Below are 25,136 nucleotides of genomic sequence, written 5' to 3' on the forward strand. Positions count from 1 at the left end.
TGTGTGCACACAAGTATTATTTATTTTATGAGCACTGGGAAAGAACAGGGGCGAACTGATGGAACATTCAGTTGGAGGCCAGCGGGATGGCATCAGGGTGGCCTTCCTGTGGTGGGGTGAAGGGAAGAAGAGACAGAGGGAAAGGGCCAGAGAGGTACGGGGCAGACCCAAGGAGGTTACTTCTCAAAGTGTATAACTAGCTTGAGAGCAACGGAACTGTGGGCTGAAGGCTATATGTCACATAGCCTGTGTGGAGGGGAGTGAACTGGGGGTTTCCCCTTCCAGAATGCCTGTCCCTGAGGCACTCGTGATGGTGGGGTTTGGGGAGCCAGGACTGAGGCTGAGAAGAGGTGACAAGACACAGTCAGGGTGCCCCAGCCCTCCTTTCCAGGCCAGGGACCTTGCCTATGCCTGCACGTGGGACAGCTGGACATCACCTGCCACCTCTAGATTGTTGATGTCTGGCAAGTGCTTCAGACGGTGGACGTAATCACACAGGTGTTGCCCATCCACGGACACCTTGAAGCAGTGGCTTTCACAGAGGATCCACACCTGGGGAGAGATGCCATCACATTTGCAGGGCACTTGGGGACCCAGGCTTGTGTCTCCCTACCCCATCTCTCCTTCCTCGGGAACAAGGCTAAAACCCGGCCTGAATGGTTTGCCCATCACCAAACATGAGCGTTCTCTTTGCCTAGTACACTAGCATAGGCCGTTCCCGAGCCTAGGATGTTGTTCCCACCCTGCACGCCTTCCATGCAGGGATAAGTGCTGGTCCATCCCTTACAGTGACCTTCCATGTCCCTTCCACCTCCTGATCCCACCCATTTCAGCCAGCTAGACCATATCCCTCACCCCCACGCTCACTCTTCCGCTGAACTCTAAGCTACTAGCAAGAGGAGGGCTGGCTCAGGCTATCTGTGTGTCCAGTGCTCGATGCCTGGTCTCCTCTCAGTCATTCTCAATGAGACAACTGATGCAGATGTTAAAACGCCACGATCCGTGGCCACTGCTAACACTCTTGTGGCACAGTATGAGGACCAGGCTAACACTCATGTCACACGGTCTGTGGGCACCATGCAAAGTATGCTGCAGACTCTGTTTGCCCCCTCCTTTCTGCTCTGTGAGATTCAGTCTTGCTAGGTCTCTGTTCTCACTGAGTTACAACCCAGGCTCAGGAAGCTGGAGAGAGGACTCAGCAGTTAGGAGCACTGGCTGCTCCTGCAGAAGCGCTGGGCTCACTTCCCACCTCCCACACGGAAGCTCACAACTGTCTGCAAATTCCAGTCCCAAGGATCTGATGCCTTCTTCTGACACCGGAGGGCCTTAGGCATGCGCACGTGTGGTGCACATATATCCACGCAGAAAAACACTCATACACATTTAAAAACAAAACAAAGAAAAGCCACAAAGACCTCAGCAGGGCATGGCAGCTCACACCTATAATCCTAGCAGTGGAAAAGAGCCAGGCGAATCAGGAGTTCAAGGTCAGCCTTCAATACATGTGAGGCCAGCCTGGGCTATATGTCTCAACAACAGTAACAGGATGCAACTCCCTTCACAACCCATACAGCCCTATACTCTTAACCTGTGGCAGAGAATGCTGCCATGACATTTTCAAATGGTGCGTGCACATTGCCCCGAGGTGGGGCCCAGGCATTGATTTTTCTTCTTCAAGCTCACGGGGTGATTTGATGTCATAATCAGGGTAGATAAGGCCTGCTCGGGTATCGGGTTTCCAGCTGCAGCACTAGTACATACAGCTCTCAGCCCGCCCCCTCCTGGGTGACACATAAGCAAATGAGCGAATGGCAGGTCACTCTTCGGTTTGATTGGTGCAAACTGGCTGGTGTGACCTCATGCTAGTGCCCCATCCTTGTGAGTTTATTTGCCCCCTGTAGAAAACAGGGACAACAATACCCTGTAGTGCAGGGCTGTGCTCTGACCTATTCAGGAAGCTGAGGCAGCATTGGAAGTTCAAGGCCTAATCTTATCAAGACTGTCTTAAAATAGAAGAAAGAAAGAAAGAAAGAAAGAAAGAAAGAAAGAAAGAAGGAAGGAAGGAAGGAAGGAAGGAAGGAAGGAAGGAAGGAAGGAAGGAAGGAAGGAAGGAAGCTCAGGCCTGTAATCTCAGCTCTTGGCAGGCTGAGGTAGATGAGATCTAGACCAGCCACCCTACAAAGTGGGTTGTAGGTAAGCCTGGACTAAAGTGAGTCCCTTCCTAAAACAAAACAAAACAAAATGGAGGGCTGGAGATGTAGCTCAGTGGTATTGTACTTGCCCAGCATGCATAAGACTGTAGCTCAGTCCCCAGAACAGGGGGAAGGGGGCCTAGCAGACACAAACCCTTACTTCAGCTGGGACAGTAGTCATGAAATAGTAACACCTTCTCTTTTCTTTGAGGGGCAGCCCTCATATCCCAGGTGTCTGCCCCCATCCCATGCACCCGCCTCTTGCACCCCAGCATCTTACTGAGAAGCTCTGGCCACAACTGAAGGGCATTTTTCCAAGCAGATTTCGTTCCTCAGGCCCCCAGGTGTTGTTGATCTGGGTGTTTCGAACCACAACCTTCTCGTTGAAACGGGGATTCAGGTGAAAAGCGATGTCCATCCCAGAGCGAAGGTTGATGTGGAACCTGGGATGGGCAGGTCACGTCGACCCTGTCTGACCACTGAGCTCTGGGCCCAGCCCCGACCCATCACCCCCAGGTGACTCAGACAGAGGCTGGCTACAACAACACCGAGAGCCTCCGTTGTCCCAAGAGCCCTGGGAGCCTGCCTTACCTCTTAGCATTGGGCAGGACAATGCCTGCTACGATGATGGTCTTGGACGGGTAAAGCCCATTTGGGATGGAGGTGAAGAAGGGTACAGGCTGTTGGGAGGATGAAAACAGCTCATCAGCAGCTGGACTGCTGCAGCAGGGACTCAGCACAAGGGCTGCAGACTCTGAAGTCATGCCCGAGAGTCCTGCATCTTCTGGAAGGAACCCAGGGTCCTACACTTGGTTCGTTAAATATCAAAAGAAAACCTCCACTGTCTCCCAAACACATTTCGACTATCAAGTGAGGAACCTCCGCAGGGCACAAATGACTTTTGGGGCACTGTGGTTTGAACGAGAATGCCCGCTCCCAGACGCTCAGATATTTGTACAGTTGGCCCCCAGTTGGTGGAACAGTTTGGGAAGGATTGGGAGTTGTGGTCTTGTTGGAGAAAATGTGTCACTGGGGATAAGCTTTGAGGTTTCAAATGACCTGCACCATTCTCAGTCTCTCTCTGTCTCTGTCTCTCTCTCTCTCTCTCTCTGTCTCTGTCTCTCTCTCTCTCCCTCTCCCTCCCCCTCCTCTCCCATACCCCCTCCTACAAAATGTGAGCTCTCAGCTCCAGTACCAGGCCTGCCTGGCTGCTGCCATGTTCCCTGCTGTGATGGTCATGAACTTTAAGACCCAAATTAAACTCTTTGTTCTATAAGTTGCCTTGGTCATGGTGTTTATCACATCAACAGAAAAGTAAGTAAGGCAGGTGTACAGTTTGCTCATGCTGAAGGGACCATTTTAAAGCTGAAAGCTCTATTCAGCGGTCTACTAATTTCCGAGGGTATTTTTAACTGTTCACATGGATGCAGGAACCTTCATTGGTCATGCAAGTCAGAGGATTGCTCCTCCTAAAGCTGCCCTTCCTCTCTCACCCTGCCCAACGCAAGCCAAAGTTCAGGCTCTCTGTAGGAAACCACTTACATAGGCTGAAGTGGGGTATGCCACAGGCTGGATTCCGGGAGTCTGTGGGAAAGATCAGGGTCACATATAGAAGCACAATGTGTACAAGCGACACACACTTCAGGGGGACCTCAGTATCCAGCCCTTGAGACCTCCCATTCCCCTTCTCTCTCACACCAGCATTTCTGAAGCTTCCTGCTGTTTTCCCGGAGCCCATTGTGGTCCCCTGCCCTTCAGCCGCTCCCCATGCAGCCCCACCAGCTTGGGACTCCCCACCTGCCCTGTGCTGGGGGAAGGAGGGAGTGCCTTGGCATGGGCTCGACTTTAGTAAGCAAACCAGAGGCTTGGACCACCACACTCCAGCCTGGGCAAGCGGGGGCCCAGTGTGTCTGCCAGTCCTACTCCTCTGAACCTGGGCTGTCCCCAGGAGAGTTTGAGCTGCGTCATCGTCCTAGCACAGGGGCCAGCCCCAGCTTTCTCCATCTTCTTCCCTGTGCACTTTGGCTCCAACTTTGCATTTTAGACTTACAGGAAACATTGGTCCAGGGGCAGTATGAACTGTGTGGATGACAGTTTGAGCCTGGGAAAAAAGAAATGGGTCTTAACTTGCTCTCCCCATCGTGAAGACAACTATCTGCCACCACAGGGTGCTGCTTGATATTCACCTTTTTATTTTTAAATTTAAATTAGAAACAAGGTTGCTTCACATGTCAATCCCAGGCCCCTCTCCCTTTCCCTCCCACGCCCTCCCACCAACCCCCCCAATGCCCCCTCATTTCCCCAGGGAGGGTGAAGCCCTCCTTGGGGGTGTCCATAGTCTGTCATTCATCCAGGTCAGGGCCTAGACCCTCCCCCGAGAGTCCAGGGTGAGAGTGCATCTCTCATTATTGGATGGGAGTCCAAACTCCATGTGTATACTCAGGATGAATACTGATCTACTGCCCAAGGCTCAGTAGATTACCCAGGCCTCCTCACTGACACCCCCATTCAGGGGGTCTTGATCAGTCCCATGCTGGATCCCCAGGCATCAGTCTGGGATTCAAGAGCTAACCCTTGTCAGGTCAGCTGTTTCTGGGGGTTAACCCAGCCCAGTCTTAACCCCTTTGCTCATCAGTCCTCGCTCTCTGTCACTGGGTTGATATTCACCTTTAAGCCTGAACCTTGACCTGTAACCAGGGCGGTCATTCACCACAGCCCTCCTCCCCCAGACGCCCACGTAGACTAGGGGTGGGGAGAGGTGTTTCTCTCCTGGAGGGGAAGGTGGGTTTTGACTACAGTTCCACCTCACCAGCCTTGATTTGCAGGAGGGAGGGGTGAATGTGCGCCAAACAAACCCATTCAGACGTTCTGCCCTACTTCCGTCTCCCCGGTGATGGGGTTACGGCTGCATCCGAGCATCAACTGTGCATTGTTTGTGAAGCGCTGAGTATCAGACTGGGACTTTGCCAGAGCCGAGCAAACACTCCACCAACAGAATTGGTCCTCCAGCCCCATTTCCTATTTGATCAGAGGCGGCCAAGCACACCTGTCTGGTGGGTGGGGAGTGTGTAGCCTTGTCTGCCCTCGTGAGGGAGGCTGAGCCTGCCTCCTTCTTTTAACCCTCAACAAGAGCCCTAATGAAGAGGTTCTAAAACATTAAAGGGTCAAGGGACTTACCACAGGTGCCTGGTGGGCAGGTCGGATACCCTGAAGCTGCAAAGGATGGAGGGTGAAAGAGAGAGATGTTATCTCTGGGGTGAGAGGACTTCAAACTCCAGGTGTGGTTCTTGTGGTCGGTTGCCTAGTCACGCTCACCTCCTCCTGAGCCTATTGCACCCAAATTCTCACCCTCATGTGCACAGGGTGTCAGGGTCAGGGGAGGGAGACTGTCCCCTGGCTTCCTGAGAGGACTGCCAGACCATCCGGGCCCCCAGAGGCAGGAGCACCTCCCCCAGCTCCCCTTTCACCTGCGAGGTGAAGATTAGCATTCAGTGCCCAGTTCCAGTGTTTTCCGCACAGGCCAGCATCCTTCACTCCCATCCCTCTGGTGAGGCCCCGAGGCTCATGAAAGGTTACACAACTTGTCCAGGCTAGCACAGGTGGCGAGTGAGCCAGCGAGTGAGAAGATTCCAAATAGAACCTGGCTTGGTCATATTGTATCCACCGCATCCTATATCCTCCCCAGGCCAGGGTCAACACTGGGGCTGCCCTGCAAAGGCTTCCAGGTGCTTGGCCAGTCCTAAAGTTAGTGTGGCAGAAGGCGGGTCCCTGCCTGGACCATCATGAACCACAGAAAGGCTAGTGCCTATGACACCCTTTCCCCTAACCCCAACTGCCTGAGTGACCACAGAGAGAGCTAGCTACTGGCCTTTCCTCCCTGCCCCGTCCCACCCCACCCCAGAAGACCCTCCCCCCTTCATTTGCTTACTGTTCTCCCTGGCTGTGCAAAATAATAATAATAATAATAATAGAATTATCATGTGCTCAGTCCCTATTGCATGCCAGCACCTTGTGAGGGGCTAGAAATACACAAATGAACAAACGGGTCATGCTCTAGTCTTCCAGGCGCTCCTGGCACGGGGGGGGCCGGGGGGGCAGACAAAGACACATAGGAATGATGTTGTGACCGTCCCAGCACAGACAAGTACAAAGTTCACAGTGACATGGGTGGGTTACAGAAAACTCTAGAGTGCCATTTAAACAAAGAATTATAATAAAACTATTAGTTTGCCGGGGCCAGGTGGACAGAAGGGGCAGCCTATGCAAAAGAGAGCGGTGGAGGTGGCATGGCTGAGCGAGGCAGTGAGCTGGGGCTAGACCAGGGAGTGTGTCCTGTTATGTCTTGGGAGGGAATTTGAGCTCGAGCTTATTTATTATTTACGGTCTCGTTTTATTGCATTTTGTTTTGTTTTGGGGGTCAGGGTCTTGCGTAGTCCAGGCTGAGGGTGATCTTGAACTTCTGATCCTTCCAGACTCTATAGTGTTAGGACTATAGGTATCCACCAAGCTTTGGGCTCTGTTCAGAAAGACTTTGGGACCCAACCCCAAGGATTTTTACACCGGGAGAGTGTCAGATGAAATGTGCTGGGTGAGGTCACTGTGCAGTGGTGGCTTTGGAGGGGGTGAACGGAAACGAGCCACGGGTGATGTATGTGGGGAGTTACGCAGCTTGGACCTTGCAGTGGCTTTGGGGAGGAAGAGACGGTGGTGTGGGCGGGTGAATGCAGCCTTTGTTGATGGGATGGGGCCTGAAGGCCCTGGATAGCTTGTTGGTTGCCTCTAGGCTCTGTCTTTTTGCTCCTGATGAACCTCCAGGGCCCGAACACTTAACTCACTTTCGAATTGCGCCCCCTGGGGTTCCGTGGGAACTGGATGGGCTGAGAGAATTGCACTGTGGAGAAGACAGGCTGGACAGGGACTGCAGAGGACCTCTGTTAAAACAAAAGCATGTCTGGGTGACAGGAAGCAAGAGGCACAGCCAAAGCAAGGGCAGGCAATGGTCAAGGGCCGGCTCCTGACCCAAGGAAAGGTTAGGCTGGCGAGAATGAGATCGCGGTGCCCCTCCGCTCCCTCGCTCCTGCTCCTGCTCCTGCTCCTGCTCCTGCTCCTCCTCCTCCTGCTCCTGCTCCTGCTCCTGCTCCTGCTCCTGCTCCTCCTGCTCCTGCTCCTGCTCCTGCCTGCTCCTGCTCCTGCTCCTGCTCCTGCTCCTGCTCCTGCTCCTGCTCCTGCTCCTGCTCCTGCTCCTCCTGCTCCTGCTCCTGCTCCTGCTCCTGCTCCTGCTCCTGCTCCTGCTCCTGCTCCTGCTCCTGCTCCTGCTCCTGCTCCTGCTCCTGCTCCTGCTCCTGCTCCTGCTCCTGCTCCTGCTCCTGCAGGGAGAGGGTCAGGAAACCGGGGCATGAGCATAATGCCAGAGGGAAAGAGGCCCAGCATACCCTGGCTTTCCAGTTTTTCACAAGAGTATCTCTATATATTTATTTATTTACTGTGTTTGGTATTTTTGTGACAAGGTCTCATGTAGCTCAGGCTAGCCCTAAATTGAGGGTGACCTTAAACTCCTAACCTCTCTGCTGTTGGAATCATAGGCCTGGGCCAGTACATACAGCTAGACTTTCAGATCTTGGCGACACATTAAGAATTTTAAAACAAGTTGAGGGGTGATGCATGCCTTTATTCCCAGTACTCGAGAGGCAGAGGCAGGCGGATCTCTGAGTTTGAGACCAGTCTGGTCTACATGGCAAGAACAGCTAAACTACATGAGAGACCCTGTCTCATTTTTTTTTATAGCTGTCTCATTTTTTAAAAAAACACATCTGGATGTGGTCTTACATTCCTGTAATCCCAAGCACTGACGAGGCTGAGGCAGGGGGACCACAATGTAGAGCCAATCTGGGTTACACAGAATTCAAGGCCAGCTCAAGCTGTATAATAAGAATCTGTCTTTAAAAGAAACAAAGCAGATTTTCAGAACTGAGTCTGGTGCTACGTACCAGTAATCACAGCACTGTGGAGTCTGAAGCTGAATGATTGATGCAAGTTCAAGGCCAGCCATGGCTATATAGTGAGGCACTGTCTTCAAATAAATACATTATTTTAAATTTGTTTTGAGAGCTGAGCCTGGTAACATGTATCTGTAATTCCAGTATTCAAGAGGTTGAGGCAGAAGGGCCATAAGTTAGAGGCCAGCCTGGGCTACGAAGTGAGATCCTGGCACAAACTACAACAAAAAATTCATACACAAAAAGTTTTTTGGTGTTTGTTTTGGCTTTGGTTTTCTTTTTCCTTCCTTCCTTCCTTTCTCCTCCTCCTCCTCCTCCTCCTCCTCCTCCTTCTTCCTTCTTCCCCCTTCTTTCTCTCTCCTTCCCTCCTTCCCTTCCCCCCCCTTTCTGTTTTTAATACAGAGGTCAAACCCAGTCGGGACTCCAAGCACCATGCTGTGCCCTCTGAGATGGATTCCATTTGATTCCCAAAGCACAACCCCACCTTGAACTCCCTGATCACCTAGCAGTAGACAGTTGCAAGGAAGGAGTAGCTTTGTTATCTTGGAGACCAAGGCAGATTGTTCATTGCAGAGAAAGCAACACCAAGAGGGATAGAGGGACAGACAACAGGCAGGCAGACACCAAACCAGGGAACCAGTGCAGCCCCAAAGCCACCTGGAGAAGACACTTGCTGGTACCCTGTTGAGTGAGCACAAGCCAAGCTGGTCACCGTCCTTCAACCCTGGGACAGGTGCCAGCCTTTCCTGACCTGGAAGGTGATGAAGGACAGCTTCAAGGAGCCGGAGACAGCAATGGTGTCCACGAGGTGGTAGGGTACGCGGTGTGAGTATTGCACAAAGAAGTTCTTGTTCACCATCACCTGCAGAAGAGAGCTGCTGTGGGGATGTGCTGGCCCGGGCCACACCGGAGCTGTACGTTCAGAAACGAAGATCTGAACCCGCTTCTCATGCCCAGCCCTTCCAGGCAGGGACATCATCTCTGGGGTGCCAAGGACAGAATGTACGAGTCACTGCACTTAGACCCATTGTCCACTGGGCTCCTGATTCTGGGTGACAGCCATTCACCTAGTACTCCAGGCTTATCATTCCTTTTTAGAAGATTTTTGGAGCTATTTTATTTTATGTATGCAGATGTTTTGCCTGTGTGTATGTATGCACACCACATGCATGCCTGTGGTGCCAGAAGAGGGTGTCTAATTCCCTAGAACTGGATTACAGATGGTTGTGAGCTACCATGTGGGTACAGGGATCTGAACTCTGGACCTCCGCAAGGGCAGCAAGTGCTCTTATCCGCTAAGCCACCTCTCCAGTCCCCAGGTTTATCTTTTCAAACTTTGCTCATGTCAGTTAACATTTTTTTATTGGTATTGTTGGAAAAAGGTGTCGTGTAGCTGACCTCAAACTTGCTATGTAGCTAAGGATGACTTGAACTCCTGATCTTTCTGCTTCCATCACCCAAATGCTGGGATTGCAGGTTGTGCCACCAGGCCCAGTTAGTTCATCCAGGGCTTTGTACATGCTGGGCACACACTCTACCAGATGAACTGTCTCCCAGCGTCACCTGGGAGAGTATCTAGGTGTGCTAGAATGCGCATGAGCAGCACAGGACAGGCAACCTCAGGAAGCCCAGTGTGACACAGACAAGCTCAGGAGTGGACATACTCACCCCACCCAGCCTAGGTCCTCCTGTAAAGACACTGCCTTTTAGCCTAAAGAGAGGATCGAAGAATGTTGTCCACAGATCCATGCAGTTAAGACTGGGGTGTAGCTCAGTGGCAGAGCACTTGCCTAGAATGCAGGAGGCCAGGTCTGATCCCCAGCACCACAGAAAGTAGCCCTTACTAGGGACCTGAAGTGGAGGAATGGAGCTAACTTGGACTTTGGGATAAGTGAGGCTGTCTGCAGATGAGGCCCCACCCCTCTTGAGGAGTTTTTGACTGACAGTTGATACAGGGGGTGGGGATTGGGGGGGAGTCCTATCTTTTCAATGTTGTTGCCATAACCCAGCAAACAGCCCCACACCCATGCGTAAAAGGCAGCTCGAATAAAACCCAGTGGGTTATTGAGGGGTTAAAAAGACATAAAAGTAGGAGGGGGTAGGGAAGACAAAGGTTAGAGAGGGAGTGGAAGGGGGATGGGAGGGGAGGATGGGGAGTGTGTGCTCTCAAAATACATTCCATATGTGTATAACGTTATCTAGGAATAAATACAGAGATTTTGGGGTTTCTTTGTTGTTTTTAGACACATGAGGCCTAAACGCAACATGGTGGCAGATTGGAGTCTTAGTTTCTGAGGAATAAAAGCAAGAGCTGCATCTGCAGATACAGGCTGGAGTACGTGTAAGGCAAAGAACAAAGGTCACATCTGTGTAGTGGCTAGGCTGTGGCCTGGTCTCAATGAATGTGGCTGCTAAATGTGGTCCACCCAGGGGCAGGTTTGGGGGTGGGATTCCCCACTCACCTTGAATTCTGACCTCTGCACCAGGAAGCTAAGTTCAAAGGGCCTCCCCTTCTGGAAGGGCATCTGCATCTTCCTCTCCTCGGGCCCCCAGTGTCCTCTCTGCTTTGTGTTACAGACCACATACCCTCCATCTTCAAACCGGGGATTGAAGTGGAAGGCAATGTCATTTTCACTGAAGCCAGTCTGAAAGTTCACAGTAATCCTAAGGCAGAGAAATGATTCTCCTGGAGCATGGCTTACAGCCAGACTTGGACAGAACCGCCTGGGACTGCTTTGTCTGTTAGCATGCTTAGGTTCATCTAACTTAGGCCAAATGTATTCTGTGCAGTTATTGCATTTTTCCCTTCCTGCGTTCTTTTCTTAAAAAAGTTAAGTAGACAATTAGCAAGGAAAAATGACGACATTAACAACAACAACAACAACAAAACCCACACATCTTTTGCCCCAGCCTCTGGTCACAGACAGAGAAACCACACTGGAACCATGCTGGACCTTGGTAGCTGCCACTTGGCGCTCAGAAGGTGCTACGCAGGCTTCTGGAGAATTGTCATCAACCATCTTACTCAGCTGTGTTCCCTGTGTGCAACACCGTTGTCACAGTTGATGTCAGCCGTTGATGTATCTGGGAAGGGGGACTGTGGACCAGCGAATTGCCCCGAAGGGTTGACACATGTTTATGGGGTGTTTTCCTTGGTTGTTGGTTGATCGAGGAGGGCCCACCTACTGTGGGTGGTGCATATCTGGGCAGGTGGACTGGGGCTGCATTAAAAAAAAAGTAGCTGAGGAGGCTAGGGGAGGCAAGCCAGTAAGCAGCATCCCTCTGGGGCCTCTGCATCCGTTCCTCCTTGGCTTCTTTCAATGATGCCAAACAAACCCTTTCCCTCCCAAGTCGCTTTTGGTCGGAGTGCTTTTTCACAGCAACAGAGAGACAAACTAATACAACTTCCATCTGGCCAGGCAAGATGTATGTGGTGGTAAGAATGGTGCCCACGGACTCATGTGTTTGAATGCTTAGCCATAGGGAGTGGCGCTATCAGGAGGTGTGGCCTTCTTGGGGTAGTGTGGCCTTGTTGGAGGAAGTGTGTCACTGTGGGGGTGGGCTTTGAGGTCTCCTGTGCTCAAGATATGCCCAATATGGCACACAGTCTCCTTCCTGTGGATCAAGACATAGAACTCGCAGCTCCTTCGCCAGCACCATGTCTGCCTGCATCGGGCCATGCTCCTTGCCATGATGATCATGGACTTAACCTCTGAAACTGTAAGCAGGCCTCCATTAAATGTTTTCTTTTATAAGGTTGCTGGGGGTCATAGTGTCACTTCACAGCAATAGGAACACTAACTGAGACAATGTACCCACTGGCCAATAGTGGCAAGTCTGTTATGGTGGTACCAACTACTTTCTGATTAAATTTGAGGTAGGAATTCACATCCGATACTGTAGACCTGGATAATAGCCTGTGGCTGCAAGGTCTTAGGCTCTAATGGGGAAGCTAATACCACTGTTTTACTTAATGGATACAGCATGCATATAAAAACACCTCTACATAATTGTTTGTGTCAGCTGGGCGGTGGTGGCACACGCCTTTATTCCCAGCATTCTGGAGGCTGAGGCAGGCGGATCTCTGTGAGTTTGAGACCAGCCTGGTCTACAAGAGCTAGTTCCAAGACAGCCTCCAAAGCAACAGAGAAACCCTGTTTCAAAAAACAAAACAAAACAAAACAAAAAATTGTTTGTGTCTATAGAGCAATACTATTGTCAGCTTTGGGTAGAGAAGCCTCTTTTTGCAATGGGCGGTGGCCACAGCGGAAAGAGTGACAGCTATACGTGGGCATCAACGGTAAAAACAAAAACATAAATGAACCATCTCTATCACCCCTTCCAAGCATCCCAGGACACTGTGGAAGAGAGGGCAGAGAGACTGACTGACTGGCTGGCTGACTACTGACTGACTGACTGACTGCCTGGGGAACACTGTCTTCCAGGTGTAACATGGCCATTTCACTCCTGAACTCAGAGCAGCTATGGCTACCTGCATAAGATCCACCTAAGGCTGGGTCAGACAACAGCACTGTGTCAGGAGAGGGCGGGACCCCCTGACCCTTCCCTGGGGGTTTTCGGGAAGTTAATAGCAGATGGGGGGAGCAAGAAGTATTTTTTCAGGGGTGCAGCCACATTAGCCAAGTGCCCGAGTTCCTGTAAACACACATGCTCATGGAAGCAACCTTTATGAAACCCACTGGGTCACACACACATACACGGGATGGGGGGCTAGTTGGGAAAGGTAAGGGGTTCAAGAGGAGTGGGAGGGAGTAAGAGGGGATAATGGGGGAATGGGGGTGAACATGATCAAAATATATTATTCACATGTACAAAAATGTCCCAAGTAATATACTAATAAAAACATTTCAAAAATTAAAAGCAAAATGAAAAAGAATAATGTCTTAGAGATTAATTGCAATTGATAACAAAGATGGACATTAAGAAATCTGCCCACTGGGGACTGGAGAGGTGGCTCAGAGGTTAAGAGCATTGGCCGCTCTTAACCACATGGTGACTCACAACCATCTGTAACTCCAGTCCCAGAGGAACCAAAGGTCTCTTGTGACCTTTGTGGGCAATAGGCACACATGTAATATACAGACATACATGAAGGCAAAACACTCATACACATAAAATAAAAATAGAAAATTATTAGTAATGAAAAATGTTCCCCAGGGAAGTCCTTTGCACATGTGGGCAGTGTTTGGAAGCTGACACTGTTGGGAGCCAGCCCATAACAGGCTCAGGAAAGAACAAATTTAGAGCAGGTGAGATGGCCCTGCAGGTGAAGACACATGCTGCCAAGCCTGACAACCTGGGTTCGATCCCTGAGATCCTCCTGGCACCAGGAAAGAACTAACTCCTTTGAATCCACATATATGCCACGTCAAGAGTGAGTACTCACACACGCGTGTAATTTAAAAATTTTTCAAAAGTCATGTGGAATTGTTGTCCAGGCATGAAAAGCCTTCAGGACCGAATCTGGTCTTCACAGAGTGCTGGTGTGTTTGGGAGACATAAGAGCTATGGAAGGCAAGCGTAGGCTCTGATCCCAGATCCACAGTGTCGCTTGATATGACCCTTGACCCACACTAACGTGGTAAGTTCTCCTTTTCACCAACGTGGAAAACTCCCATTTCTGTCTCGCTCCTGGGAGGAAGCCTCTCCCCGAACCACTTCTGGAGTACGGCTAGGACTCCAACAGGATTAACTGAAATCACAGAAACTTCCAGAGAGGCAGGCTCACAAAAGGAGACCCATCATTGTTTGCCCTGCCTCTCTGTGGCACAGCCAGCTCAGCTCAGATACAAGATCCAAGTTCAAGTCTGAGGTTCTTCTCACAGGTGCCGCACAGCCCGGTCTTCCCTGAACTCCCAAAGTGGCTGGTGCCTGCTTAGCTACTCACTGGTCTCTGTAGCCCTCACACGGAGCTCTGTCACCTGTACCCCACTCAGTGGCCCCTCCTCACAGATATTCCATCTAGTTCCTCTCAAATGGAGAGTCCACTCGAGTTTTCTGCTGGAAAATGCGTTCTGGAACATTCTAGGCAGCAGCATGCTGATGAAGTCCTCAATGGCTGAAGCCTTAGACATCAGGACCTACAAGAAGCTACTGTGGCCCTAAGCCGGGGATTATCCCACCTAGGCCTGTGTTTGGAAGGCTTGAGCAGACACATGATCATGACACCGAAGACTTAGTCCTTTTTTGAGACAGGTCTCAGGCAGCCCAGCCTGGCCTCAAACTTACTGTGTAGCTGAGAGGGAACTTGGACTCCTAATCCTCCTGCTTCTACCTCCTGGGTCTGATATTATGATTATGTGCTGCTACACTTGTGGGTTATTTTTTTGTTTTTTTGTTTGCTTGCTTGCTTGTTTTGATTTTGAAACAGTCTTGGTAAGTTGCCTAGGCTGTCCTTGAACTCACTCAGTTGCACAGAAAGGCCTTGAACTTGAGATCCTCCTGTCTCAGCCCTCTGAGGAGCTGAGTTTATAAACCCACCAGAGGCTTGCTTTTTTTTATTACATATACAGTGTTCTGCCAGAAGAGGGCACCAGATTGAATTGTAGATGGTTGTGAGTCACCATGTGGTTGCTGGGAATTGAACTCAGGACCTCTGGAAGAGCAGTCAGTGCTCTTAACCTCTGAGCCACCTCTCCAGCCCCCGAGGCTTGCTTTTTTAAAGATAGGATATCGTGTATTCCAGGCTAGCCTTAAACTCCTTATGCAGAACTTGTTTGTTTTCTTCTTAAGAAAGGGTCTCCCTAAGCAGCTCTGGCTGTCCTGGAACTCAGAGACCAGCCTGCCTCTGCAGCTTTGAACCTCTGATCTCCCTGCATCAACCTCTCTCATGCTTGGATTCCAGGCATGTCCCACCATACTCCATTACCCAGGGCTTCGTGTGCGCTGGGTAAACACTCCACTAACCGAGCTACATCTCCATCCCCTGGATCACTCTTGACAGGAACTTTAAAATATTTCCTAGGACTCAAAAATCAGCAGAGCTGGACTGGAGAGACAGCTCGGGGGTCAAGAACACTTCCTGCACTTCGAGAGGACGCTAGCTCAGCTTTCTGCATCCCCATCAGGTGGCTTATAACTGCTGATAAGCCCAGCTCCAGGGGGATCTGACACCCTCTTCTGGCCTCCTCTGGTATATGCACCGCACGCGCACGCACACACACACACACACACCTGAAAAGAAAACTATACAAAACTGCTGTGGGAACTAATGCAACGTCTCTTTTTGCAGCACCATGTCACAGTGTCAATCAAGGGTGTATCCTGTGACCAGCTGCTCTGACCATGCTACTACCCTCCTCAGGATCTGAGCCAGGGCCCAGGAGTCTACGGAGTCTGTCAATGGTGCCGGGATGGTAGGAGGTGTGAGAAGGGCCAGCCCCCCATAGCCTGCCCCTCCATGGTTGCTGAGGCTAGAGGTTAACATCAGTATTGTGGTGGTTTAAATAGGTATGGTCCCCATAGACTCACAGGGAGTGGCACTATTAGGAGGTGTGGCTTTGTTGGGGGCAGTGTGTCACTGTGGGGGTAGGCTTTGAGGTCTTCTATGCTTGAGCTACACCCAGTGTGGCACACAGTCTCCTTCTGCTGCCTGCTGATCCAGATGCAGGACTCTCAGCTCTTCTCCAGCACCATGTCTGCCTGCGTGCTGCCATGCTTCCCACCATGACAATGATGAACTAACCTCTGAAACTGTAAGCCAGTCCCAATTAAATGTTTCCTTTTATGTGAGTTGCTGTGGTCACGCTATCTCTTCACAGCAATAAAACCCAAGACAAGTGTCATACACATACCTATTTACAGAGGCGAGGACGGTCCCCTGGATGGTGATCTGAAGTCCCTCTTGCAGTCCTCCTTGGATTATTCCAGAAAATGGGATGGCCTGCAGAGGAGAAATGGATAGATATCAGTTGGGTGACACTTGCATGGCAGGACCCAGTGAGGGCTGGTGGGCATGGCCACCAAGGAGCTGGAATCCCAGCTGCACAGATCTTAGGGTCCTTTACAGAAGCAGGCCCAGTCCAGTTAATTACAGTCATTCAGAGAATACCAGAAGTTTGGCAGGTTTCTGAGGCATGACTGGCCGCAGACCTCAAGTCACTTCCTTCCAGTCTGAAGGAAGTGACAGCTGTGAACCTACCAGAAGGAAACAGCATGCAAATGGCCTAGAAGGTAAGGAACTAGGATGGTGGTGAGGGCTGCTGGCCCCAAACCAAGTTCCCCGAAAGACCTCAGGGTCCTGACTAGGGACTCAGGAGGCCAGAAGACCAAAGGGATCTACCGTTCTGTTTTGAACAGCAAACCATTTCTGCCATGTAACCACGGCAGCCAAGAGGCCAACTCTGCTGCGGGTTGGCGGAGGTAGCTCGTTCCTGCAGCGCATGGCTTCTGTTCCTGCTTGCCCCTTTGAGCCCCAGTGTCCCCGCTGTCTCACATGCTGTCAGAAGTCCATCCATCAGGCCTCTCCCTGATCTCCCTGAAGGGTCCTAAAGGAGCACTGGGTCCCACTGAGTGTCACACTGTTTTAGAGTCAGGAGGATTCCTGGTTTGACCCTCGTCACTGCTCAGTATCTGTGTGGACTTCCAAAACTTAGTCTCTGTTTGTCTCAGTTTCTCCTTTGTAAACAGGGATAAACTGCCTCCCCACTTGCCTCTTCACAAGGCTGGTACCCCCGGCCCCCGCCTGCCTTGCCCTGTGCTCTTAGAGCCCAATTCCCAAACTGATGGCTTACCAGGGTCCAGAATGCCTTGTACACCAAGCGCGCCTCTCCCACCTGCAGGGTCTGTCTGCTAGCTAATCCCCACATCGCTCCAGGGTTTTTAATGGCCTTTCTAACACCTCCTTTGGGTCAATGCCCTATAAAAATTAAACACCCTGGTAGCCAGGAAGGTGGTAAGGCACAGCAGGAAGCCATAGGGACTGGGACAGAGTGGGCCTCACACTGTTTATTTAGCGGGGCGCCGTCCACTCAGCTCTAACGAATGGTCGCTACCCGCGCCCAGTGCTGGGGGAATGAAGCAGACAAACACGAGAGACAGTTTTAGTCCCTGTACGGTGTGGGGTTCTGCAGCCCCGCCCCTTTTTAACGCCTCACCTGGCCTAGTCCCTCCGCCTGCTTGCACTATGCACATACAGCCCGCTCCAAACAGTGCAGCTGGAAACCCCAGGAGCCTCTGCAGCCTGCATCCGGTTGGACTACTCCCACGTGTGAACAATAATGCAAGTTTCCCTGGTAACCATCAAAATTAGACAGTTCCTATTCAAATACATCCCCAGTGCGTTCAGGTAGGAAGAAGAGGAGGGGTTCGCTCAGCCTGAGCTGGTTTGGGGGATGTGTGCAGTAAGGGGAGACAGTGAGAGGGAGAGTCTCCCATTTACCAGCCTGTGCCTCTGCATGAGGGAAGGGGTATGCATGGTGGGACTAATGTATATACCAACCGGACCGTCCATCAAAGCAGAGGACAGCCTTGACCACGCCCCTTAGTAACAACTCCTCTTGAACCCTGCAAAAGGGAGCCCTGAGTGTCAGCTGGCCCTTAAAGTACTCCCGTACACCCATCCCGCTGTCAGTTTGGAGAGGCTCCCGTTCTAACCTGAAGCACTGCGTGGCTTCCTTTGCAAATCCCTGCGAGCCCCTTGTTTTGAATTCTTTGGATAAGATGCCAAGGACTTGGAAACACCAACCACAGGTTGTGGAGCTGCCAAACTCTCCCAAGAACGCAGAAATCTGGGCAATGGGATGGTTTTATGTTCTAATTCTGGGATACTGGGGACTCCTCACACACGCATAAGAATTCTTGTCAGTTATGTTTCTGCACACCTATGATTTCAGCACTTGGAAAGTGGATGCAGGGGGATCTGAGTTCAAAATTAATTAGTTAAAAATACAGCCTGTATTGTAGAGATACATAAAAGAATATTTTCAGCGAAATGTGGCTGGCGTTGCTTTGAAATAACCTGGGATTGGAAAGGAAAGAAGGGGAAGGTATAAGGGAACAAGCAAGACAGGACTTTGGGATTGCCAGTCATTGTGACACTTCTTTGCAGCTCAAATTAAGTTATCGTCCAAGAGCCCAACAGAGAACACCCACCCACCAAATTCGACAATTGCTGCCGGTAGAGGCGTCTGCCATGACTTACATCCTACCTAGATTCTTCTCTGGGATGCTAAACTTTTAGCATGTGTCAGTTCTCAAGGCAGAGGGATGGGACCACAGGTCGGCTTCCTAGACACAGCTTTATGGCCTATCAAGCATCTTCAATAATCTGCTAAACTCAGGGACTCCTCCCTCCTAAGCAAAGAGACCCCCTCAGTAATAAGCTGAGAAACCTCTTCACTCTAAACTTAGACTCCGCCCTTAGCTCACCCTCCTGTCTAAGATCAGCAACCCCGTCACTCTAAAGTCTATACGTTTAAAGAACTTCCGTTGACCTGTGTCTGGCTGTTCTCTGTTCTGCGTTGCTGTTAGATCTCCACCATGCCCCAGCTACTCCTGCTGTTAATAGTTGGCGCTATTAAGGAATTTGATTGTCAGAAACGTGTGCCAGCTCCTGTCTCTAGCTAACCAACACCCCAGCCAGGTTCTCCTTCCTTATCTAACCGTCTCTGCCTTCTGGCCTTCATCTTTGAGCTGTCTGGCCACCAGGACCTATGAAAGCCTGTGATGGCCCGCTAGATGAAGAGTCTCATTCAGCAAGCTCCACTGTCATCGTTTCAGGGAGATGTCGTCTCACATGTCATGTTGGCTCTGTCACTGAGTGATTCAGTACCTGGAACAAATTCCCGCTTGCCCGTGTCTGAGTTCCTCTGGTCACACCCTCATCCCCACCTGTGGTACGTGGGAGAACACTCAGCCCGTGGGAATTGTACACGGGCATGGCAGGAAATGTTTTGTTGTTGTCTTGCTTCTACGATGCTAGGGATTAAACTGAAGGTGTCAGATTTACTAGAGAAGCACACTTCGCTTTATCCCCAGCCAGACAAGAGATGATTGTGAGGGCACTTACTCCTCCTGGAGGTTGCAGGAATAAGCACATAGCCGGCTCTTCCAGAGGACCCAAAAGCAGCGCCAGAGGACCTGATGCCCTCCTCTGGCCTCCTGGGACACCCAACACATGTGGCATACACTCACACTCACACAAATAATTTTTTTTTGTTTTTAGAGACAGGGTTTCTCTGTGGCTTTGGAGGCTATCTTGTAGCTCTTGTAGACCAGTCTGGCCTCGTACTCACAGAGATCCGCCTGCTTCTGCCTCCTGAGTGCTGGAACCAACGCCGGCTATAAATAAATCTTTTTTGTTGTTGTTGTTTTTGTTTTTGTTTTTTCGAGACAGGGTTTCTCTGTATTGTTTTGGAGGCTGTCCTGGAGCTCACTCTGTAGATCAGGCTGGCCTCGAACTCACAGAGATCCACCTGTCTCTGCCTCCCGAGTGCTGGGCTTAAAGGCGTGTGCCACCAACGCCTGGCTATAAATAAATCTTTTTAAAAAGAAACAAAACTCCTCCCACCTCCTGAAATTTTCCTCAGAGCTTTTGCTGGCATCTGAAGACGATGCTTAACCAGCCAGCACTCCCAGGAAGCCACGAGATACGGAGATCAGAGAACAGTTGAGAAGGCTACGGGTCATATTGCACAGAAAGACAGAGGTAGAGTGTGGTGATATATTATTTATGATTTAATAAAGCTTGCCCGAGGGTTCAGAATACAAAGTCAGCCACAAGCCATAGAGGAGGGGCAGTGACAGCACACACCTTTAATCCCAGGACTCAGGAGTTCAGGGTCACCCAGGGTTACGTTAGAGGGAATCAGTCTAAAAGAGAAGCAGCTCACACAAAGGAGATCCCAGCACTTGGGATCCCATGCCTCTAGTCCCAGCTCCAAAGAGGTATGTAAGATAGGAGCGGGCGTTCAGGAGTCAGTCTCAGAGATTTACTCTCCAGCCACGCTGAGAACAGGACAGCCCTTTCAGCCTGAGGTAGACAGAGGGAAGAGCTAGTTTCCGATGCTTTGGTTTTCTGATTTTCAGCTTGAACTCCAATATCTACCTCTGGGTTTTTATTATTTGTGCTGTAGCAGAGGAAGAATAGACCCAGGTCATGGGGCCAGGGCAGCACAGGTTGCTCTCTGAAGTATGAATTTTCCCAAAAAAGCTTTGTGAGAGTTCAGTGTCTTTCAATCTCCTGTAGCCCAGGCCGACTGTAGCTGAGGTTGACCTTGGATCTCCTGCCTCAACCTCTGATGTGCTGGGATGACTGGTGTGTGCCACCATCCCCAGCTTAGACTTTAGTATCCTAAGTGGTATCCCCAAATTCTGAAACATTATTTTAACATGAGTGGATTTTACAGGCCAAGTTGTTCATGTCTCAGCACAGATTGCAAAAGACTGGAAAGACCCTAAAAGTCCTCTAAAAGGAAAGTGTCAAATAGTGTAATTTGCAATATGAGGCACTCAGTGTAGACAGGATGAAGGTGGGGGTTCTGCATTTATTCCTTCGTTTCGTGTGGTCGTGGGGGTCAGAACCTGCAGGAGTCAGTTCTCCCTTTCCACTGTGTGGGTTCCAGGGGCCGAACTCAGGTCACCAGGCTCAGTGACAAGAGCCCTCAGCAATAGGCCCAGAGTGAGGTCATTTGTGTAGGAAGTGGGAGGGGCAGCTATCTGTACTCAGTTACTAACTTGTAGATAAGCTGTCTCTGGAGAAATTCTCCAAGACTCCAGTGGTAGGAGAGGCTGCAGGGAAGGTCTGGGTGGCACACCTCACTCACCCCTACCCTTAGATATGGCCCGGAACCTGGGAATATGTTGACTTAAGTGTCAGAAATGACTCTACGGATGTGCTGAAGTCTCTGGACATGGGGAGATTGCTGAACTACCCAGGCAGGCTTATAAGAGGAAGGTCAGGGGGTCAGGCTCTGAAATAGATGTACAAAAATAAAAAAGAGATCTGATCCGGTGGGATGGACCAGTGGATGAAGGAACTTGCTACCAAGCCTGATGACACCCCCCTCAGGACCCGTATGGTGGACAGAAATGACTGACTCCCCAAGGTTGTCCTCTGACCTCTGTCACATACACACATAATAAACAAACAAGCAAATAAATAAATGGTGTTTTTTAAAAGAAGCGTGAGCTGCTGCTGCTGGGGTGGGGGGATGTTTGTTGTTGGGCATTAACCCAAGGGCCTCGCATGTGATGAGCAGGCAACCCTAATTCACAACCGCAGAACTTAAACTCTTGGTTTTGAGACTTCTGTCCCCCCTGAACAGTGATAGAACAAAGTATTGAGTTAAACCTGGGGACCTAGGTTACTGTGGAATTCAGAACTTCAGTGAGTCGGTGAGGAATCTTAGCAGGCAGTAATGGGACCTGCATTTGATCCCTGCTGCTACTGGAGAGGGGCCAGGTTTCGTCGTTGCTGGTTTTTTTTTCCCCTCAGCATTTATGATCCTATTTGCCTTGGCTCCCATCTCCCGGTGCTTGTCCTGGCCCTGGGCAAGTCACTTATCTATGTATGCCATAGTCCCTCCTGGGGTTAGTGGCACCAACCACAGCCTGAGGCATTCCTGAGAAGATAAGATGCTAGGGACGTCCCTGGTCCAGAGGGTCTCTGAGTGATCAAATGTTTGCCCTAAGAAGAATGTACCCTCCTCCCTGAGCAGGCCTGTCTTCCACTCTGAGGCTAGAGTCTTTTGCTTCAATTTCCTGTTTGGATGTGCAGAAAGCATAGCTCACTGCCAGAGGGCAGACAGCGCCATGGTCCGCCAGGCACACAGTCCAGAACCAGCAGTGGGAACACCAATTTGGTATGCTCTCAAACCAAAAGGCCCAGCTGTTTCGGAAGTTCAAAGACCCTGCCAGTGGCTGTCATTAAACCTGCAGTGTCACTTCCCTAAGTATCCCAGCAGCCTTGGTTTTAGTGCTTTTGTGGGTGAGGAGATGGAAATGTGGAAACCCATATAACTTGTCCAAAGCTGCAAGCCGGTTAACATCAAGCCCGGGATTTGAACACTAGGACTCATGTTCTCAGTCATAGATGACTCAGCCAGAGGCTTCCCCTTGTGAGAAGCACATACAGGTCCCTCTGGCTCACCAGGGTGACACAAACTGGCCACCTTGACCAGTTCCATCTTCCCCTGGGCCCTCAGAGGAGTGCCCTCAGGCTATGACACTGCTGCTCCTCTGCAGGCCAGAAGTCACATGGCTTTCATAGCCACCAGCATTTCAGGAGACACTGGGCCACAGCTGCAGAAGCCAGTGGGTCACTGAGTGAGAGGAGCCAGGTGGACATGTGATCCCAGTGTTACGGAGACACGGGACTGCACATGGCCTTCACATCTGCCACCAGGACCTGCTGGGCCTCTTCCTTCTCTGTGGGAGGAGTTCCCTCCATATTTGAAAATATTGCTTCCTCCTTCATCTTCTTTGTTTGTTTTATTAAAAAAGGGTTTCATTGTGTAGTGTAGCCCAGGCTAACCCTGAACTCATTATGCAGTTCAGGCAGACCAAAAGTGCGTGGAGACCCTCTTGCCCCAGCCTCCCTAGCGTCAGAAAGTCTGCCTTCTAAACCCACACAGGACACAGCTGCCACATTTTGAAAACGTTAGCCCCATCTGATGGGAAGCTTGAACGGGAGTATGATGCCCTTTCTGTCACACTCTGCTCTCGAAGGCCCCACAGAGGCACTGGACAGCCCCTTCCAGTGCAGGTCCCAAGTCAGAAGCCTGGACAGTGTGGCTGGGGACACTGGTAACTTCCAGGACCCCCAGACAAAGCCCGGAGCCCGTGCTAGAGTAAGCTCTGCTGCTAGGTCCTGGCAGCCCGCTCGCCCACCGGAAACCTGCTGTCTCCTGCCCAGCATAAAGTGGGCACAGTGCCGAAGGCTCCTGGGAGCACTGCCCTCGGAGCACCCACTTCTGTTTTCACTGCCCTCTCCCTAGGAGCACCCCCCTTCTGGGAATAAATCAAAGCACTTTCACTCACTGTCACTTACCATCTGAGGACATGTGGCACGACCCCAACCTATCAAAGCCTCAGTTTCTCCACACACCGTGGGGCTGTTTAACTTCCTAGTGTGTAAACGGGGCTACCTGCAGGAGCACAAGGCAACCCTCTGCACACCACACTGAAGGACAGTCCCGACCTCCTTGCCCTTCCACACACATTCTGGGAATGTTGTTGGGTAAGTTCTGACAGGGTCCTCGGAGGACAGATGCCTCTGTGGGACAGCTTCCCAACTGCCCCCAGACCACTCCCAAAACACCTACTGTATTCCACGTGCTGTTTAACACCCACATGTGTTACCTGCTTTCTCCTTATCCAGACAGACTCAAGTATTGTTCCCATTTTACAGATGTGGTAACGAGACCCAGAGAGGAGAAGAAAGTACCATGAGTGAAGTCTCCTAGTTTGTAAATGGCTGAACAGAGATCCTGTGTAAAGTAAGTGCCTTAAGTGTCTTTGGTTGTCCAGTACCCACCCAGCCCCTGGAAGCCCATCTTCATCTCCATATAAACTATTTATTTTCTAGATGCTACTAGGTAGCATAGAGCAGGCATGTATTAGTCGACCACATGATCATGGTGAGTGGAGCTCTGGGATCCCCAGAGACACAGTGAGCCTAACAAGAGCTATCCAATCAGGGTGACCCTGTCTGGTGTGTCTGCCCTCATGTGTTCCTGCAGGGACACCCCACCACATGCCACTTAGTTGTCTCCTCAGAGACCCAGAGCCACTTCCTCTGCACCCCATAACTCACCGGGTTCACATAGGGAGCTTGGGTGCTGAAGAAAGCCATCTCTCCTGTCTCGGGGAATCACCACTCTCTGCCTCACTCACTTAGAGACCTCTGCACAGGGCGGGGCTGAGAGAGGAAATAGAAACCGAAGTCACTTGGCACTTAAACAACGGGGAGGAGCCAGGAGTCAGCGGCTGAAGGAAGTGTCTGGAGAAAAATAAAGATAATGTCAGGGGGAAGAGGGGCTTGGGGAAGATACTGGGTGCTCCCTGCTCTGACACCTTGCCCTCCCCCCCTCCGGTGCTCTGCCAGAGAGCCGGTCACATCGGTTTCTGAAGCTTCAAAGTGATGCTTCTCGACAGCCTTGGCCAGAGGATGTGGTTCTACTTCTGAACCTTTCATCACCACATCCAGCAAAGCTCAGGCTTCGCTTTGCCTGTGTGCGTGCAGGGAGCCGTGGGAAAGCCCTGCTCAGCCCATTCTCTGTGCAGGGAAAGTGATGCTGGGAAGGTCTAAGGAGCCTGTGCAAGGTTGCTCAACTCAACTCTTACGGGCAGTCTAAAGTCCCTACAAAGATTTAGGCTTTCCAAGAAGTATTTCTCCCTTGTGTAAAAGCTTAACACCGCAGGAAGAACTATTTTGCAAGAAAGACATCATCACTGTGATTGTTAGTGTGGAATGTGGGGGTGCCCTGGGAACATCAGTTCCATCTGCCTGTGAGTTTATGTTTCTTCTCTTTTCTTTCCGTCTCTCTCCCCCTTTCCTCTGTTTTGGGGTGAGAAGAGGAAAAATAACTGGTAGAGTAGAATATCCCAAGTGACAAGAAAGAAGAGCCAAGGGAATATTTGAAAGAGTTTTCAAACCAGGCATGACCGCACATCATGCAGTCCCAGCATGCCTTGACAAATACATGCACACCTACTCCCTGTCTGCCTCCCCACTTCTCCTCTTCCTCTTCTTCCAACACTGTCATGTAGGCCAGGCTGGCTTTGAACTCAGTATGTAACCAAGGATGACCTTGAACTTCTGATCCTCCTGCCTCTACCTCCAAAGTGCTTGGAATAAAGGTACGGGCCATCTGCACCCAATGGTGGTGGGGCTTCCTACATGCTAGGCAACCACCCCACCAACTGAACTACATCCCCAGTCTTCCCCAGCCCCAAACAAAAACAAAGAAAGAAAAAACCCTGCTCT

At 50.8% G+C, this 25,136-nt stretch overlaps 1 protein-coding gene across 3 annotated transcripts; it reads right to left on the bottom strand.

The window, feature by feature from the left end:
- On the bottom strand, nucleotides 1-24,105 carry Lgals9 (galectin 9). Of its 3 annotated transcripts, XM_005077087.4 has the most exons (11): nucleotides 23,964-24,104; nucleotides 16,003-16,091; nucleotides 10,651-10,852; nucleotides 8,940-9,050; nucleotides 7,028-7,123; nucleotides 5,370-5,405; nucleotides 4,243-4,293; nucleotides 3,735-3,776; nucleotides 2,784-2,872; nucleotides 2,473-2,635; nucleotides 1-552 (listed from the first exon to the last, which is right to left on the bottom strand). In XM_005077087.4, exons 1-11 carry the CDS (start codon nucleotides 24,000-24,002, stop codon nucleotides 406-408), a joined length of 1,065 nt encoding a protein of 354 aa, XP_005077144.1. In that variant the 5' UTR covers nucleotides 24,003-24,104; the 3' UTR covers nucleotides 1-405. The 3 variants fall into 3 exon arrangements, with proteins under 3 accessions (XP_005077144.1, XP_012973736.1, XP_021086806.1); XM_013118282.3 differs by lacking the exon at nucleotides 7,028-7,123; XM_021231147.2 differs by lacking the exons at nucleotides 2,473-2,635; nucleotides 7,028-7,123 and having other exon boundaries at nucleotides 23,964-24,105.
- Between the last annotated feature and the right edge of the window lie 1,031 nt (nucleotides 24,106-25,136).

The sequence above is a fragment of the Mesocricetus auratus genome, unplaced genomic scaffold (genome assembly GCF_017639785.1).
Source record: "Mesocricetus auratus isolate SY011 unplaced genomic scaffold, BCM_Maur_2.0 Super-Scaffold_100007, whole genome shotgun sequence".
NCBI classification, from domain to species: domain Eukaryota; kingdom Metazoa; phylum Chordata; class Mammalia; order Rodentia; family Cricetidae; genus Mesocricetus; species Mesocricetus auratus.

Excerpts from the sequence above, each read along its gene's own strand:
- Lgals9 (XM_005077087.4), bottom strand. The coding sequence starts at position 24,002 with ATGGCTTTCTTCAGCACCCAAGCTCCCTATGTGAACCCG. Across the intron at positions 10,853-16,002 it reads GTCCTCGCCTCTGTAAATAG|GATTACTGTGAACTTTCAGA; the intron begins GTATGTGTATGA and ends TCTCTGCCTTAG. Across the intron at positions 4,294-5,369 it reads CTGCCCACCAGGCACCTGTG|GCTCAAACTGTCATCCACAC; the intron begins GTAAGTCCCTTG and ends CTTTTTTCCCAG.